Raw genomic sequence first — 18,825 nt, 5'->3', positions numbered from 1 at the left:
CAGCCACATAGCACAGGGAGATCAGCTCGGTGCTTTGTGACCACCTAGAGGGGTGGGATAAGGAGGGTGGGAGGGAGGGAGATGCAAGAGGGAAGAGATATGGGAACATATGTATATGTATAACTGATTCACTTTGTTGTAAAGCAGAAACTAACACACCATTTTAAAACCGTTATACTCCAATAAAGATGTTAAAAAAAATGGTGTTGGGAAAACTAGATAGCTACATGCAAAAGAATCAAACTGGATTACTTTCTCTCACCATATATAAAAATAAACTCAAAATGGCTTAAAGACTTAAACATAAGACATAACACCATAAAACTCCTAGAAGAGAACATAGGCAAAACATTCTCAGGCAAAACATTCTCTGACATAAATTGTACCAATGTTTTCTTAGGTCAGTCTCCCAAGGCAATAGAAATAAAAACAAAAATAAACAAATGAGAACTAGTCAAACTTACAAGCTTTTGCACAGCAAAGGAAACCATAAACAAAACGAAGAAACAACCTACAGAATGGGAGAAAATATTTGCAAAAGATGCGAATGACAAGGGCTTAATTTCCAAAATATACAAGCAGCTTATACAACTCAACAACAAGAAAACAAACAACCCAATCCAAAAATGGGCAGAAGACCTAAAGAGACATTTCTCCAAAGAAGACATACAGATGGCCAACAGGCACAAGAAAGGATGCTCAAAATCACTAATGATCAGAGAAACACAAATCAAAACTAAAATGAGGTATCACCTCACACCAGTCAGAATGGCCATCATTAAAAACTCTACAAATAACAAATGCTGGAGAGGGTGTGGAGAAAAGGGAACACTCATACACTGTTGGTGGGAATGTAAGTTGGTGCAGCCACTGTGGAAAACAGTATAGAGGTTCTTCAGAAAACTAAAAATAGAATTACCATATAATCCAGCAATCCCACTCCTGGGCATATATCCAGACAAAACTGTAATTCAAAAAGATACATGCGCCCCTATGTTCACAGCAGCACTATTCACAATAGGCAAGACATGGAAACAACCTAAATGTCCACTGATAGACAAATGGATGAAGAATATGTGGTACATATATACAATGTAATACTACTCAGCCATAAAAAAGAACAGAAAAATGCCATTTGCAGCAACATGGATGCAACTAGAGACTATCATACTAAGTGAAGTAAGTCAGAAAGAGAAAGACAAATACCATGTGATATCACTTATATGTGGAATCTAAAATATGACACAAATAAACCTATCTACAAAACAGAAGCAGAATTATGGACATAGAAAACAGACTGGTGGTTGCCAAGGGGAAGGGGGATGGGGAAGGGATGGAGTGGGAGTTTGGGTTAGCAGATGTAAGCTTTTATATAGAGACTAGATAAACAACAAGGTCCTACTGTATAGCACAGAGGACTATATTCAATATCCTATGATAAACCATAATGGAAAAGAACATAAAGAAAGAATATATATATATATATGTATATATATATATATATGTATAACTGAATCACTTTGCTGTATAGCAGTAATTAACACATTATAAATCAACTATACTTCAATAAAAAATAAACTAAACTCAAAATGGATTAAAAACTTAAATGTAAAAAAAAAAAAAAAAAAAAACTTAAATGTAAGACTTGAAACCATAAAACTGCTAGAAGAAAACACAGGCAGAACATTCTTTGACACTGGTCTTAACAATATTTGTTTTGAATATGTCTCAGGCAAGGGAAACAAAAAATAAACAAATGAGACTACATCAAACTAAAAACTTTTGCACAGTGGAGGAAACGTCAACAAAACACAAATGAAACTTCCAACAAAACGAAAAGGCTACCTACTGAATGGGAGAAGAAATTTGCAAATGATTTATCTGACAAGGGGTTAATATCCAAAATATACAAGGAACTAATACAACTCAACATCAGAAAAACCAAACAACCCAATTAAATAATGGGCAGAGGACCTGAATAGACATTTTTCCAGAGAAGACATACAGATGGCCAACAGGCACATGAAAAGATCTCAACATCACTAATCATCAGGGAAATGCAAATCAGAACCACAGTGAGCTGTCACCTCACACCTGTCAGAATGGCCATGATTACAAAGACAACAAATAATAAGTGTTGGTGAGGATATGGAGAAAAGGGAACTGTGGTGCACTGTTGGTGGAAACGACCATACATTCCAGCAGTTCTACTCCTGGGTATATACCTGATGAAAGCAAAAACGTTAATTTGAAAAGATATATGCACCCCAGTGTTCATTGCAGCGTTATTTACAATAGCCAAGATATTGAAGCAACCTAAGTTCCCATCAATAGATGAATGGATAAAGAAGATTTGTTATATATATAATGGAATATTACTCAGCCACAAAAAAAGAATGAAATCTTGCCATTTGTGACAACATGGATGGACCTAGAAGGTATTATTCTAAATGAAATAAGCCAGACAGAGAAAAACAAATACTGTATGATTTCACTTATAGTGGAATCTAAAAAAACAAAGGAACAAACACAACTAAACAAAAACAGAATCATAGGTGTAGAGAACAAACTGGTGGTTGACAGGGAAGAGGGTAGAGGAGGAAAGAAATAGGTGAGAGAGATTTAAGAGGTACAAACTTTCAGTTACACAATAAATGAATCATAGGTATGAAATGTACAGTGTGGGGAATATTAGTCGATAATAATGTAATAACTGTGTAGGGTTACAGATAACAACTAACTTTATCATGGTGATCATTTTGTAATGTATAGAAATATCGAATCACTGTGTTGTGTGCCAGGAACTAACATCATGTTGTAGGTCAATTATACTTCAAAAACCAACAAGCTCATAGAGAAAGAGATCAGATTTGTGGTTACCCGAGATGGGTGCGGGGGAGAAGAGGAATTGGATGAAGGTGGTCAAAAGGTACAAACTTCCAGTTACAAGATAAGTAAGTACTGGGCATGTAACGCACAGCATGATAATAAAATGAACACTGCTGTGTGTTATATATGAAAGCTGTTAGGATAGTAAACCCTAAGAGTTCTCATCGCAAGGAAAATGTTTTTTTTCTATTTTTTTAAGGTTCTATCTATATGAGATAACGGATGTTCACTAAACTTGTGTAATCATTTCATGATGTATGTAAGTCAAATCATTATGCTGTACACCTTAAACTTATACAGTGCTGTATGTTCATTATATCTCAATAAAACCAGAAGAAAAAAGAAAAAATATAATCCTCTAATTAGGTTAAAGTTTTTCAAAGGCAAGGACCAGAAAGGATGTTGACAATAATTTGCACCTCCTAAGATTCATGCCTCTGTGTGATCCCTTCCCCTTGAGTGTGGGCTGTTTATTGACTTTGCTTCTAACAAATAGAATCTGATGAGATGTCACTTCTGAGATTAGCTTTTAAAAGACTATGCTTCCATCTTGGACACTCTGGCTCTGTCTCTCCTGCATTGCTAGTTCCAGGGGAAGCAGGCTGATATGCTGTGAGCTCTCCATAGATGGAGAGACCCACACGGCAAGGAACTGATATCTCCAGCTAAAACCGTTCCCGAGGACCAGAGGCTTGCCATCAGCCACATGAGTGAGCTTAGAAGCGGATCATCTCCCAGTAGAGCATTGAGATGTCTGCGGTCCCAGCTGACACCTTGATTACAGCCCTGTTTGGGACTCGGGCACCCAGCTAACCCACACCTGGATTTCTGACCCACAGAAACTCTGAGATAATAAATGTTTGCTTCAAGCTGTTGAGTTTGGGGGTAAGTTGTTATGCAGCAATAGACAACCAATGTGATACACAGTGATTATTTACAGAGTGTGAAGATTCGGTCTTGGGGGGAGGGACAGATCAGGAGTTTGGGATTGACATATACACACTGCTATATTTAAAATAGATAACCAACAAGGACCTACTGTATAGCACAGGGAACTCCACTCAGTACTCTGTAATAACCTAAATGGGAAAAGAATTTATAAAGGAATAGATACATGTATATGTATAACTGAATCACTTTGCTGTACACCTGAAACTAACACAACATTGTTAATCAACTATGTTCCAATATAAAATAAAATTTTTTTTAATTAAAAAAGTAAATGAAATAAAATATTTGCTTCCAAAAAAAAGATTCAGGCTAAAACTCTGTTTGGAGTTCTTCCCTTGCAGAGAATACCAAAGACAGGTTTGCATTGCCCAGTCTGTAAACCACACAGTTTTTAAATTTATACGGACTGTGAAAAAGTCAATATTTTTGCTTCCTAAACAATACATTTCCTTTACAATTGCTCTCAATTCTTTTCATAATGAATCCCTCAGTATATGACTGACTAAGGTTTCCCATGAGTGAAACTTCCTTCCATTCCATACTTACAAAGTAATCAGTTAATAGGAACTCAGATTTATTTTCTGTAGATGAAACTGCGGTTTCTTCCACGAGAGCCTGGATATCATTTTCAACATCTATCTTGCTGATGGCACAGTGAATCTGCGTGTGGCACTGCAATGCCGAGGAAAGCAGAACAAGGTTGCAGAGGACACGTTTCCTGCCATTTCTTACCATGCATACCAGAGATGGCGAATTCTTTACTACTCACTGTGGTCAGGGTTTGGCCAAAAACAGAAATATGTTGGGAGTACTGGTTTAAGTTATTGCATAAGAGTTGAATTCTTTCCTTCTCCAGCTCCAGGATGCTCTGAGAAGGATGAAAAATGAGATTAGATCAGCCCACTGTTATACAAAACTGAAGTCACCCACTAAGCACTAACACAACGAAGAAAGTCTGAGTGAGCCGTCCTGTTTGTGCCTCTTGATTACATTATATCCACATTGTGGAGGGGAGTAGTTTCCCAGGACAGGAATGTGATTTGATGTCTGTCTTATTTATCCTCCATTAGGATCAATTTAACTCACACGCTTTCTCCAGGCTTTTGTGGGCCAAAAAAACACATAGGTGGATGCCACAGGTTACCTGATGTTCACAAAGAAGGGGGAGAAAGGAATCATTTGAAAAGAATCTGTGGGTTCCAAAAAAAGAATGAAGCCCAGTAAAACCCATGTCTGTATCTTGGAAATGCAGTCAGACACTAAGTATTTCTAGAGTTGTTTGCAGCACATACAAGGCATTTTGCCGGTTCCGGCAGGGACAATGATGATGAGATGCAAATTCTCTGCTTAAGGAAATTATGTGATGAGAGCAGAAGCTTAAAGTCTGATCAATTCATCATCTGGCCTAAAATTAGGCCTGGGGCTCAGAGACCACTCTTGGAAGGTGGCAACACAGCCTCCCTGTTTTGTGCGGGATGACAAAAATTCCACTTTCAGAGTTTTATGGCTTTTAGCTAGGAAGAGTAAATAAAGTAAGGGAGGTCACATTTGCCTTGTCAGCCATTAACATTTTAGAAAAAGTTAGCTATTTGACTCTCACCCCTCACTGCTAGCGGAGCTACAGACTGTTTGTTTTGAGGAAATACAGGGACGCTCAGCAACTAGGCATTGTCCAAGAAAGCTGGGTCAAGTGGAAATGCAGGGGGCATTCCTAAGCCTTGTGAGGGCCATAGGAGGCTGCTGGGTATGTGCCCAGAAGCCCGTGGGCTTTGACAGAGGTGGCAAGTGTCCAAGACAACATGCCTCATCCCGTTTCTGTAAGGACAAGGCCTGGGCTTTCCCCCTTTATCCAGAGGCTAGGTTGGTTCCTTTCATACCCGCCATCCCACCCTGCTTCTTCCCACACAGTAAAGAGTACTCATCAATAGTCCTTCCTGAGGAAGAAAGCCTTCTTGGGCAAATTGGTGGGTGGCATTATCGTGGAAGTAAGAAGGGAGGACTGCGTCTCAGGGCCTTTGGTAGGGTGGAGGTGGGGAGACATCACAAAGGCCACTGGCTTCTCCCATCCTGTCTTTCAGCACACCTGCAGGGGCCACTAGCCTGTCCAGCCTGGTGTTCCTTTATACCCTTGTGTGTAGACTGCATTCACATCCTGCTGTTATTTAATCTATGGTATATAATCATTAAATTTTCAAAAACTTTATTTGTGTAATAGTTACATAAAGTTTACCTGTTAACCATTTTTAAGTGTACAGTTCAGTGGCATTAAGTCCATTCACATCGTTGTGCAACAATCACCACTACCCATATCCAGAACTTGTTTCATCTTGCAAAACTGAGACTCTGTACCCATTAACAATAATTCCCCATTCTCTCTCCCCTCATTCCTGGCAGCCACCATTCTACTTGTTGTCTTCCATGAATCTGACTACCCTAGCTATCTCTTATAAGAGGAATCATACAATATTTGTCCCTTTGTGTCTGGTTTATTTCACTTAGCATAAAGTCTTCAATATTCATGCACATTGTAGCCTGTGTCAGAATTTCCTTCCTTTTTAAGGCTGAATAATGTTCCATTGTCTGTACTTACCACACTTTGTTTACGAGTATATAGTCATTTTAATGCTGCTATTAAATGCAAGTGGTAAAAAGCTGGCAGTAACTGTGAACATCTATGTCAACCACATGCAGATTTCAATTCTGTACCAAGTGTCCCGACATTTGAATTGGGAAGCCTAGAGCTCTGTTCCCCCATGGCTACCTTTTTGGTCTAGTCAGAAGCTGCACAATTTTTGTAAGTCAATGGGAATGAAATACCTTTGTTTCTGCTCTTGGTCTCTTGAGTCTTTCTCCAAAATCTCAAGTACCAGCCATGTGAATGTGCCCTCTGTCCCCCAGGTACAGGATTAAAGACACAGAAGAGTAGCCTAGTAAATGTAATGCTTCATCAAAGGGCACAAACCATATGCCTCCTCTAACAAATATGTAAAATAAATTCTGCTCAGTGTCTTGGACCTCAAGTGGGACAGTCTTCAAAAAGAAAGAGTCTTTATACTATGGAAAAAGATCTAGAAAGCAGCTGTTCTAGTTTAGCACCGTGAGCAAAGGACAGGACAGAAAACAAAAGCCAGGTTTGGGGAACACACTGCATCCCTGCTGGGCAGCTGTTTCTTTACAAGTGACAAGTGCTGAGCCACTAGCATCAATCTGCGACTAGAATAACCAGTGTCCCTTGGTGGCGATGGCAATATTTAAAAGATTTTAATTTCATTTCAGGGAAATCATTAAGATGATCTATGTCTGCTCGTGAAGAGAGGCTGAGATAAATTCCACTGTGCGAAGGGGAAATCCATATCTCATTTAATGAACTATTGCTTTCTATTATTTTGTTCTTTTTGTATAAAATAGGTCATAGAGAAGCAAGATACTCTGGAGGACCTCAAATTATCCTCCTGTGCTTTCATAATAGCACATGAGAGGAAAGTGGGATCAAAGAGTTATCAAGGAAAAGTAGATGGAGAGGCTGTCTGGGGCCCAGGCTTCATGATGATTCACACTGTTCATTCATTCTTTTCACTTCTGCTGTCCTGACCTTCTGGTTTGTACTACCCGGAGAGATTGGAGTGACTTCATTTTCATCTATATTGTTTTCATAAAACTGATCAAAGAAGTACCTTGCTTTTTCTAGAGCACGAACTCTCAAACTTTAGTACATCTAGAGATCACCTAGACCCCTTCCTAAAATCATTCAGAAGTTCTGACTTACCCCATCTAGGAAGACACTCAGGAATCTGAATTTTAACAAGCACCCTAGACATTGTCTTGGGGCCATAAAGGGCTACAAGAAAATAAATTTTAAAATCACTTATAATCCTTCCACCTAGAGATGACCACTGTTAACATTCTGATGTATTTTCGTCTGTCGAGGTATGTGTGTATGTATTATTTTATCTTCCTACTTATCAACCAAATTATTCAAATTGTTATCCTGTTTTTTCACTTAACATTATACATAAGCAGTTTCCAATGCCACTAGTCTCCAAAACACCATTTTAATTAATAGTGCCTTGTGTAGAGTGTATTGATTTATTTAGTCATCCCCTTAATTTTGGCTATTTGTATTGCTTCTTCCCTTTTACTTTTAATGTATTTTGAACAGAAATCTGTATTTTGTTTTTTATCTACTTCCTCAAGATGGATTTATGGAAAGGAAATTAGGTCTTTCAGCCGAGGTTCTGGAGAGAATTAAACCCTAATGTCCTAAGGCATCTGTTATCAGCCATGAGTTACCATTTCTTCTCCACATCTAGAGGGTATTAGTCACTACCATCCTCGGGGAACTGAGAAAACAGTCACTCACATTATTTTCTGTGTTCCGTGGTTCAGATGAGGAACGCTAGTTGATAATTTGAACATTTTTAAGGCTGTTTGCATTGATTGCAAAAGGCTTTCTAAAATAATTCCTCTAGTAAATACTAACAGTACCAAACATTTGATTTGTGGTCATTTTTGATAGAGTGGCTATTATTACCATTATTATTATTTGGCCACACTGAGCAGCTTGCAGGATCTTAGTTCCCCAACGAGGGACTGAACCTGGACCCATGGCTGTGACAGCATGGAGTCCTAATCACTGGGCCACCGGGGAATTCTTGAGTGGCTATTATTTTTCAAAATATATTATAGGTTATTTCTAACAACTGAATTGTTTCTTCTTGGAAGGTAGGAAATGTGGCTTGAACATAGAATAATTATGAAGTAATAAGACTAATTTTGATGTGTGGTTTGTGCAATTGGTTTCATTACTTAATAATCGCACTTGAGACTTTACAGTATCTAGTAAACTACCTTAAGCATAGTTCAATGAATGTTCTCTGAAAGAATTTGTGAATCCAATCTGCAGAGTAAGAAGGGGTAAGAGGACACTTCATAAGACGTTAAAATACATTCTTAGATTCCATTTTTACAGAAGAATGGTGGGAGAATGGCGAAAAAAATGAAATGGAACAACCGTGGTTGACCCATCTCCACTTTCCACACTTCTAATAAAATTCCATTTTAATTGAGTTCAGCCCACTTTTGTTATGTGTCTTCATGAATATCACATTTTACTCCTGTTGTTTGCAAACAACAGAGAATAAGGAATACATAGTGTAATATGTGAGTCAATGACTTGTTGGTATAGACTGAGTATGTAAAAGCCAACGAAATACTAAGTAAGGGAATCCTTATTGGTTACGGTGAGGCAAGGATGACTCGACAGGAGTATCCCAAGTGGGTCTAGTAGGGCTTGATTTGGCACTCAGGGGGCAGAGGCTGGCTCTAAGCAAGAGGATAAGCTTAGAACTTAAACTTAGAACTCTTATGGGAGTAAGAGGAATTGAGTGAACTCAAAGGAAGAGGGGGGAGAAATACCAGTGGCCTCCAGCACGGTGGTAGCAATAAACCAGGAAACAAAGAGGATGAAGGAAACCTTTCTTTTTTTATGGAGATTCTGACTTCTAGTAGATTCTCCACTTGATTTGGATTCTAATTAAAAAACAAACCTAGAGTCTTAAATATTTTTAAAGCTTAGTTGAAAGAAGCTCTTTTGAAATGTAAATGATATACATCTGTCACCATCATGAAGACTTTATAAGCGAAGAAGATAATTTTCATAGCTTCAACATAAAAGTTGGGACTGCTGAAAGCAGGCTGGGGTGGAAGGAGAAGGTGGAGGAGGACCCTAACAGGAGAAAAGGACACTGAGAAAAAGGAAGGAGAGACCTAGTAAGAGCTTCTGATAAGGGTACTTAGTAACAGCAATACCTAACACATCTTGAAGGCCAGCTAGATGTCCGCTACACCAGGAATCCTGGCAGCCATACCAGTAAGAGTCATAATTATCTCCTGTTGTTGTGATATAGATAGAAAAATGAGATGGATGGAGACATCTAGTTTAAGTGTTTTTCTCATAGCCCTTGAAGGGTGCCTAGAAGATAGAATGGGAGCAGTGATTTCTCTCCCACACAAAGCTCTTTGGAAAAAGAAAGAAAAAAAAAAACGTGAATGCATAACTTACCTGGAAGCAATTTTCCAGTGTGTTCTCCCATTTCAGTCTGGTAGAACAGCTGGCCATGTTTTTTTGGTAGTAATTTTCATCTTCTTTTGACAACTTCTCAGTTGATTTTTTCAGTTTATTGAGGAGCTAAGGTAAAACATCAGTGTCACATATTCATGAACGCATTTACGAAAGCCCTTTGTAATTCTGGAGAAAGAATTATATGCATCCCAATGATGAGTTTCTCATCTCCCAGCTAAAGTCATAAACAGTGACTATAGATGACAAAATCAAAGACCTTTCTCAGAAAACAGGGATGTCAGAACTGAAAGGAAACCTAAGAGCCTTTCAATAGGATTCCTTCAATTTTTCACATGAGGAAATTGAGGTCCTTAAATACGATGTGATATGCCCACTTTCATCAGATGAAGGAAGAGGCCAAATGACAGATGCAGAGAAGCAAGTACAGATCAGGAACCTCCAACTCAAGACTGTAATCTACCAATGATTCCCGTTCTCTTATTTCATAAATCCTTCAGGCCTCTGCATTTCTTACCGGGACAGGTAGAGATTTGCACAATCAGATAATTTCTAAAACTAGCATTAGGCCTGGAGACCATCCTCTCACTTCACTTTCACTATTTAAACTCTGCAATATAACTCTGGAATCAGACTTCAGGATTAGAGTCCTGGTTCTGACTACAAGTGAGTTACTTAAACTTCACAAGCCACAGTTTTCTCATCTCTGTGATGGGGACAGCGATGCTCCCACTTCACTGTGTTGCTCTGAGGAATCAAGCAGGCGATACAGGTAAGGAACAGGGCACACTGCTTGACAGTCAGTATAGCACTCAAAGATTAGTGAGTGTTACTATTACTAGGGAAGAAAGAGCCTGAGATACATGCCATTGTTCACTGCAAGTTATGGACAGCTTGACAAGTGCTTTCCTGTCATCCTGACCCCCAATGATATGCTCCTTCACAAAGAGCCCCTTCTGGCCAGTCACCAAAATTGGCCATCCTGATTGTGAAAATCAAATACAAAACTCTCTGGACCAAGGTAGTTTGAATTGAATTCTCAAAATGCTCAGACACATAATTTCACATCTTTGAGAAAGGAAGAAGTTGTATTACATGAATAATTCTCAGACTTTAAAATGCCTAGGAGGGCTTCCCTGGTGGCGCAGTGTTTGCGCGTCCGCCTGCCGATGCAGGGGAACCGGGTTCGCGCCCCGGTCTGGGAGGATCCCACGTGCCGCGGAGCGGCTGGGCCCGTGAGCCATGGCCGCTGAGCCTGCGCGTCCGGAGCCTGTGCTCCGCAACGGGAGAGGCCGCAACGGAGGGAGCCCCGCATACCACAAAACAAAAAAAAAACAAAAAACAAACAAACAAACAAACAAAAATGCCTAGGAATGACCAGAGATTCTTGGAAAATTGCAGATTTTCAGGGTTCCACCAGTAGCAATACTGATTCAGTAGCTCGGTGGTGGGATCAGGAAATCTGAATTTTCACTGCCTCCTCAGATGATTCTGATGCAAACGGTCCTCAAGCCACAGTTCAAGGAATACCAAGGAGTCCTGTGATTTAAGCAGTTTAGGATTTTCAAGGACAGAGATAAAGGTTTTTAAGAATGCTCCTCTTTATGTTTAAGGACTTTTTGACTAACGTTTCAGTAATGAAGAACATTCATCCAAAATGCTGAATATTAACACCACTCACTTTATTATTCCAGTTGATATGCTAGCCATTCAACTGTCCCTCAGCTCTGATGTATGACCTACCCAGGACATGGTTGGTTTTGTATATCAAGTGTAATGAGCCATTTATCTATAGAGATATGAGCTTGTGAATTTTAGCCTGATAATGATACAGAGAAAGGGTTGAATGTGTACCATAGCTATACTTGGCTAAGTCATTGTTCTTTGATTCTTATTGAGTGTGCCCAGCAATGAGAACAGAGTCAATCTGGAGACTGATTGCACAAATCTCTACCTGTCCTGGTAAGAAATGCCAAGGCCTGAAGGATTTACAGAATAAGAGTACAGGAATCATTGGTAGATTACAGTCTTGAGTTGGAGGTTCCTGATCTGTACTGTACTTGCTTCTCCTCACCACTCACGTTCATCAGCCTACACTTTATAGCTATTGACTAGAAGTTTCTGCTCAGCAAATTTACAGCAAATAACCCCAAACAGATACAGAAGAAGAATGGAGACTCTTATATTCTTATTTAAGGAACTTCTCAGAAACTTTTCCTAAAATTTGTCAAAGATTAAATACTTTTTCTTTCCTCTTTTCTTTCTCTTGGAACAAACATCGATTCATTAATTCATTCATCAAATATTTCTTGACTGTCACACCGTGTCACGTACTAGACACTGGGAATAGATAAAGGAACTAGATAGGCTCCCTCTCTAGTCAAGGACCCACACAGGCCATTGTTATCCTGTTTGATAGATCCCAAGATGATAGAAGTATTCAGGTGTCACAGAGTGGGTGCTCACAGAAATGATCCCTGTGTGAATAAACCTAAAATGAAAGTAGGAATTGGTGAGGCAAAATAGCATGACATGATACCAAAAAAAATTTTGGTGAGGTTGGAGCACACAGTTTGAGAGAAATAATAGCAAGTGAAAATGCTGAAAAGTTAAGCAAGGGCCAAGTCAGGGAGCGTCTTGAGGGCCACATAAAAGAGTTTGTGCTTTATCCTGAGGTTGGGGAAAGCTTGGTCGGTGGTTTGTGGAGTGAACGGGAGATGAGGAAGTGGAGACAGAGCACAGATAACCCTTTCAATAAATCCTATTGTAAAAAGAAAGAGATGATGATATCTGGAGAGGAGCAGGAATAGGAATATCAGGGAGACAAAGGGTGTCTCCCTGATTCTTCCTACTCTCCCAAGATAGAGGGAAGTTGAAAAGGCTGATGGGAAGCAACCCTTAGAGATACAGGAGAGAAGGGAATAATCCAGGGAAGGGCCTCTGAGAGGAGGCTGGGATGGGAATCAGAGCACAGGATGAAGAATTGGCCTGTCGCATTGCACATAGGACTTCAGTAGGCAGGTGGCTGTACTGACTTCTATTTACTCTGTGACGCTGGAGGCAAGATGGTCTGCTGAGAGTGGGTGGTGAGGATGGAGGAGCGAGAAGAATGGAGATGTAGATCAGCTTCTTGTGAGAACAAGGACTGCTGAGCAGGAAAACAGGAAGGATTACTGAGCAGCACCGAACCAGCCCAGCTCAAGTGGGAGATCATGGGCACGTCTACGTGAGATGCAAAAATGAACGCCGCCTTAGGCGTTTAGCTTTAGGACTAAAAAAGAGAAAGCTACCAGATAAAGTGATGAGATGGTAGGGGTCTGTGATGTAATGACAGCCAAGGGCTATGGTTGACAGGACCAGGTGGAGGAGGGCAGGGGAGGATCACGAACTTCTGCCTCTCAGGGAAGCTGCTAATGAGGGAAGGAAGCAAAAATTCACCACTTAGCTGTCCATCCTTTTGCCTTTGTCATTGCTCGACATCAATAAAGAATAGCTTCTAATGAAGGCTCCAAATGCCTACCACGAGGTCCTGGAGCTTAGGTTTTTAACTTACTTTGGTTTTGCCTCCTCTTCGGAAGCTGTCTCATTATTCAGTACCTGTTATGATCATTTCAAACTGTGAAGATTGACACAAGAACCTTGTAATATCTTGCTAACAATGAATCTAAGTTATTCAACTGATAGTTTCCTCAGATGAAATAATAGGGTTACGTGGCAATGAAAATTCTCTCTTTCTTTTAAGAATGTTTTGGGTTGCAGTGGTGCTGCCTGCGCTTCCTTATGGGGACTCCATCTCTGGGGGAAGATATTGACTATTTCAAAGGTTTCCAATCTGGGGCACATACCATAAGGGTGTCCAAGATAATCTAATACTCCAATATTATTTGTGTTCATTTTTGCCTAAAAAGACTGTTCAAGCTTACTCTTATTCAATATATGAATTGATAGTGGCGCCCACGTGTGGACAGCTGAGGATTCTGAAGTGTTCTGGAGGAAGAGCGGGCGTTTTATAACATGAGAAGCTGATGTGGGTCCCACAAATGCTTTCACTCTCAACATCCTGGGACATGTGCCCATCGGCAGGAGTCTGGATCATACGGATTTACAGATTTATTATCCACTTTAATTAGGTTAACACACACAAAATGAACACATGCCTTAAAAAGATTTCTGCTACAAAGCTGTAGATTGATGTTAATACTAACAATGCAAGCACAAGAAAGCCACAGGAAAACGTCAGAGCGGACACTTTCTCCCGCTCCTGATTACACGTGTATCATCACCCACATGAAAAGCCAAAAACTGGCATGATCTAGTAAGAGCTGATGAGAAGTTGACCAAAAAATTGACATTATCAAGAAGACATACTAGAAATACAAATTTATATTTACTATGGGTAAGGCTGAGCCTTGCCCCACATGTATATTTTGTCTGTATATGTCACTTAATGACTATATGAAGACATCATGATTAGCTAATCACTGAAAATATTATTTCATTTTTACCACATCCTTCAAATATTTCTACTATTTTATGTTGTATAATGTTCATAACATTAGTTTAATATAAAAAGTATTCTATATAATATACAAGATAGGTAAAGTACATTATATAATACGTTATGCTACGTGTATATATTTTTTACTTATTTGGGGTGTGAGCTGAGAGATGTTTAATCGGGCTCCTTATCAAAAATATTGGACACCACTGGTTTAATTTGTCATCTGTCAATAATACCTTTTAAAAATATATGGGGACTGGGACTTCCCTGGTGGTCCAGTGGGTAAAACTCTGAGCTCCCAACGCAGGGGGCCCAGGTTCGATCCCTGGTCAGGGAACTAGATCCCGCATGCATGCAGCAACTAAGAGTTCACATGCCGCAACTAAGAGTCTGCATGCCGCAACTAAGCAGCCCACATGACGCAACTATGAGCCCGTATGTCACTAGGAAGATCCTGCGTGCCACAACTAAGACCCAGAGCAGCCTAAATAAATAAATATTTTTTAAAAAAGATCTTTAAAAACTATATATATATGGGGATCAGGAATAACTTAGGATCCTTCTCATATTCTGCCACACTACAGCCCTGCAGAGACCCCGCACAGAGGGGGAATCCGCCAGTTCTCCTGTGTTCATAGCTAAGGGCAGGAAGCCCCTCCATCTCTAAGCCATATGCACTCAGCCGGCCATGAGAGGTTACCTTCTGCTTCTCCTTCTTGGTCATAATTTGCTTGGAGCTTTCTACAAGATGGAAAAGCGCTTCATGCTTCTTGGTACTAACCATCAATTTCTTCTTGGCCTAGAGTCAAAAACATACAAACAGAGCAAAAAAGGATCCGAAACTGATATCAAGAGAAAAACTCTTCTGTTCTGGAACAAGTCATGTTCACGTGCTAGCTTGAATGATTGTGTATTTTTAATTCTTCACTTCTGCCCTCACCTCAAAATCTGCCTAAAATATCACAGTGGCTAACATTTTTCCCTGAGAACCAGTGTATATTTTTTTCATTACACTGAGTTCATTCAAGAGGGTTATACATTTTGTTAAATCGCCGAAGGCTTGCGAGTTTCCAAAACATTGTTCTAGCTAGCATAATGGAAGGCAATGGCTTTACCACCCCCCGTACCCCTGCCAAAAAAATCACAACAAACATGGAAGACTGCTGGCATCATTCTTTTAAATCTGCTTGGCCACAATTGAGGTCATTCTAAGATGCTCTCTTAAAACTTAGAGCAAAAGAAAAATTTTGCTCTCTGATGCCTGGGCTTGAGAGCTGGGCATCTGCCTGGCATTTTGTGAACTACCCTGCATTTGTGGTGGGTAGGCGGAGGGAGGGGTCAGGAAGGAAGCAGCATTCAAAGTCCCCTACTCTGTTGATGCCTCCAGCCTTGGCCTGGGTTATGATGTGGGTGATCCATCATTCCCTATACAGTCCCAGCTTGGCAGAACAGGATGCTCCAGAGATAAAATCAACAGAATTTGGTTTGAGTTGGATTTAGCCTATTCAGGAACTGGGTTGCTTGGAAGATGGTATGGTTTTTCACCTCAAGTTGCAATGACTGTAAAACCAGACAATGAAGGGAAAAGTCCAGGTCTCTCTTTCCCTAGGAAGTCAGAGGCAAAGCCTTCTGAAGGTCTCTAAACATATGAAACCTCTACAAAATGGAATTCAAGGAACAAGAAGCTCAGAGCCCTTCCCCTCCACCTTCCGTCGGTCACATGCCTGCTGATAAATGAGAGTAGGAGCCAAGAGCATTTGGTTCTTTCAGGCTCTTCATTCGAGTCTCCAAAACAGACTACACCTCATTACTGACATGCTGAATCCCTTGAATTGTAACTGGAGAGAAAACTATTATAGTGCAAGCATTTTATGTTCTCTAATTTCTCTGTCAATCTTCATAAAAAATAAAATCGTTCTATTTAGAAAAATTACTTGGTGGAAACTGGGAAATAAAAAAAGATTTTTTTTTTGTTCCTGAAAGCAGTGGCAGTTACTGAGCATAGTTTCTCTTTTGGTCCATTGTATTGCATTTCCTGTGAAAGCCGAATATTTACAGAATGTATTTTTAAAAACAAATTCTGTTTAAGAAAGCTCATAAAATCAAGAGCAAAACTGAAAACAAATGACTGGACTCTTGTTTATGGGACCTTTAAATATGCACTATGAAATTGATTCTTGCGAGCATCCCTTTACCAGGACTGTTATTGTGGGCATAGAAATGCATTTATCTCAAACATTTCTGATTAATGTCCTTGTCTTATGGGATCCTTGGTTCCAGCAGGAGCTTCAGAGGCAACACTGAGGGCTGAGATGCAGCCACCTGTTTCTGAGGGTGTCACCGCTTATTTTGCACTCATGGCCATCTACTTGGGAAATAAAGTTCTCTTTGGGCACCAACCCTTTGGAGATGAAAAAGAGAATTTCAACTTTGGTAGCACAAGTCCCCTCAAAGGGAATCATTGGGTTTTCCGAGCAGATTCCCTCTCCACTGGCTTCTAGTCCTTCCTACTCGAAATGAATTCCTCCTAAACTGGATTGTTCTAGAATAATCATATATATATATAATAATCATATATATATGATTATTATATATGATTATATAGAATAATCATATATATATGTATAATAGGCACCATCTGTGATTCTCTCTGCTTAAGACCCTGTAATGATATGCTCTAAATTCTTACACCAGATCATAATTCCTCTCCTTAGAAGTCATTCACTCTTTCCTGCACACGTTATCTAGCCAACTAAATTTTAAATTACATGGAAACAAGAACCATGTCTTAGTACAGTGTGGTGCACAAGGAGTGGGCGTACATACTTGTGAAACCAACACAGGCATCCCCCTTTACATATCTTTACCCACCCCTCACTGTGCTCCTCTCACTGGTGAGACAGAAATCACAAATGCCCTTATAAAAGATAAAACCAAAACTCAGTATTCATATCTTGCCCTAAGTTTCAAATTATACAGAGGGGCAGTCAGTGTAGGTAATGCTTAAGGGCAGTGACCTTGGAGCCCAGTGACTTGGAATAATTCTTGGTTCAACCATTAACCAGCTTTGTAACATTAAGCAATTATTAACCTCTGTGTCTCTGCTTCCCCACCCATCTATAAAATGGGACAACACAAGGTCATATACCACATTGGTTGGTTTTTGTGATGATTCAACACATAAATATATAGCACTTGACATACAATAAATACCACATGTTAGCTATAAATAAAAGTCATATTTAGAGTTCTGCTCCTCTTTTGATTTAGTTGAAAGACATAGCTATATAATAACTCAGATGAGGAAACATTTTGCTTTTCAGTTAGCACTTAGAAATACTGACACTAAAACACATGATCACATTTGTACAAAAGCCAAAAGCTTCAATCCTGAAAATTGGGTTTACACAAATGATATCTGTGTATACTTGCCTTAATTTGATGATTCCAGTTGTCAATGACAAGATTTGCTGTCTTTTCAACTTCATTATCAAGCTATCGAAGGGAAAAAAAGAAAAAAAATTTTTTTTGCTGTCTTCTTGTTGAGTCACAGTGCTGGCTTATTAATTCTGGTATAATTAGTAGCACAATTAAGTGGAATTTTAAAACCCTATAGAGGACATATTTCCTGAGAAAAGTAGTCAACTCTCTTTTCCTCAGGTCAAGAATCTCTTCACAAGATTTACCCTGAATGCATTTGGTAAGATAATTATTTTTAATATGTAACTCTGTAGAAACAATATAAATGGGTACAATCTGTGTGGAGGAGGATCTTGCATAGTTTGGTATCACTTCCAGTCCCATTACTTCCTCTTCAGCATTATTCCATGTGGCCCAAATTTTAATACCGTGAGAGTCAGTAAAAGTCCTAGCAGTGCTAATTTTACTAACTGTCTTATTGCCTCTAAAGTGAATATTGCTTTAATTTCAAAGAGATTGAACTCTTAATCATAATTAACTTTTTCTCCTACTTTAAAATAGCCAATGGGGCAGTAAATGATGAAAATGGAACTAGGCAACCTCCTAAGGAGATCAGACTTAAGTTAGTGCAGAACCTTTTCTCCTGAACCATAGACCTTTCTTCAAAACCCACAGATCAGCCATTACTCAACCACTCTGAGATCTAGCAACACTGAACTTTTTTCTTTTTCAGTTCATTAAATTTGGAATATGTGGTTTAGCACAACAAATACAATTAAAATAATTTTATGCACTATGTCACTTTTGACTCTATGTTGCTGAAATATGGAACAAGTTCACTTTAAAAAATTCGACTGGGCTTCCCTGGTGGCGCAGTGGTTGAGAGTCCGCCTGCCGATGCAGGGGACATGGGTTCGTGCCCCGGTCCGGGAGGATCCCACATGCCGCGGAGCGGCTGGGCCTGTGAGCCATGGCCGCTGAGCCT

At 39.6% G+C, this 18,825-nt stretch overlaps 1 protein-coding gene across 5 annotated transcripts in view; it reads right to left on the bottom strand.

Moving 5' to 3' along the window:
- Positions 1–18,825, bottom strand: part of NOSTRIN (nitric oxide synthase trafficking) — a 64,826-nt gene that overhangs the window by 19,455 nt on the left and 26,546 nt on the right. For 4 of the 5 annotated variants that reach the window (XM_024122402.1, XM_024122401.3, XM_028478767.1 and 1 more), the window contains exons 6-10: positions 17,853–17,915; positions 15,121–15,219; positions 9,902–10,027; positions 4,610–4,708; positions 4,387–4,512 (exon numbers count right to left, since the gene is read on the bottom strand). In XM_024122402.1, the coding sequence (XP_023978170.1) occupies positions 4,387–4,512; positions 4,610–4,708; positions 9,902–10,027; positions 15,121–15,219; positions 17,853–17,915 (513 nt within the window). The remainder of the gene's footprint in view (positions 1–4,386; positions 4,513–4,609; positions 4,709–9,901; positions 10,028–15,120; positions 15,220–17,852; positions 17,916–18,825) is intronic. The other variant, XM_028478764.2, reaches the window with a different exon arrangement.

This window comes from Physeter macrocephalus, chromosome 2 (assembly GCF_002837175.3).
Source record: "Physeter macrocephalus isolate SW-GA chromosome 2, ASM283717v5, whole genome shotgun sequence".
NCBI classification, from domain to species: Eukaryota; Metazoa; Chordata; class Mammalia; order Artiodactyla; family Physeteridae; genus Physeter; species Physeter macrocephalus.
The sequence above is the reverse complement of the archived record's forward strand: the minus strand, read 5'-3'. Positions and strand labels throughout refer to the sequence as shown.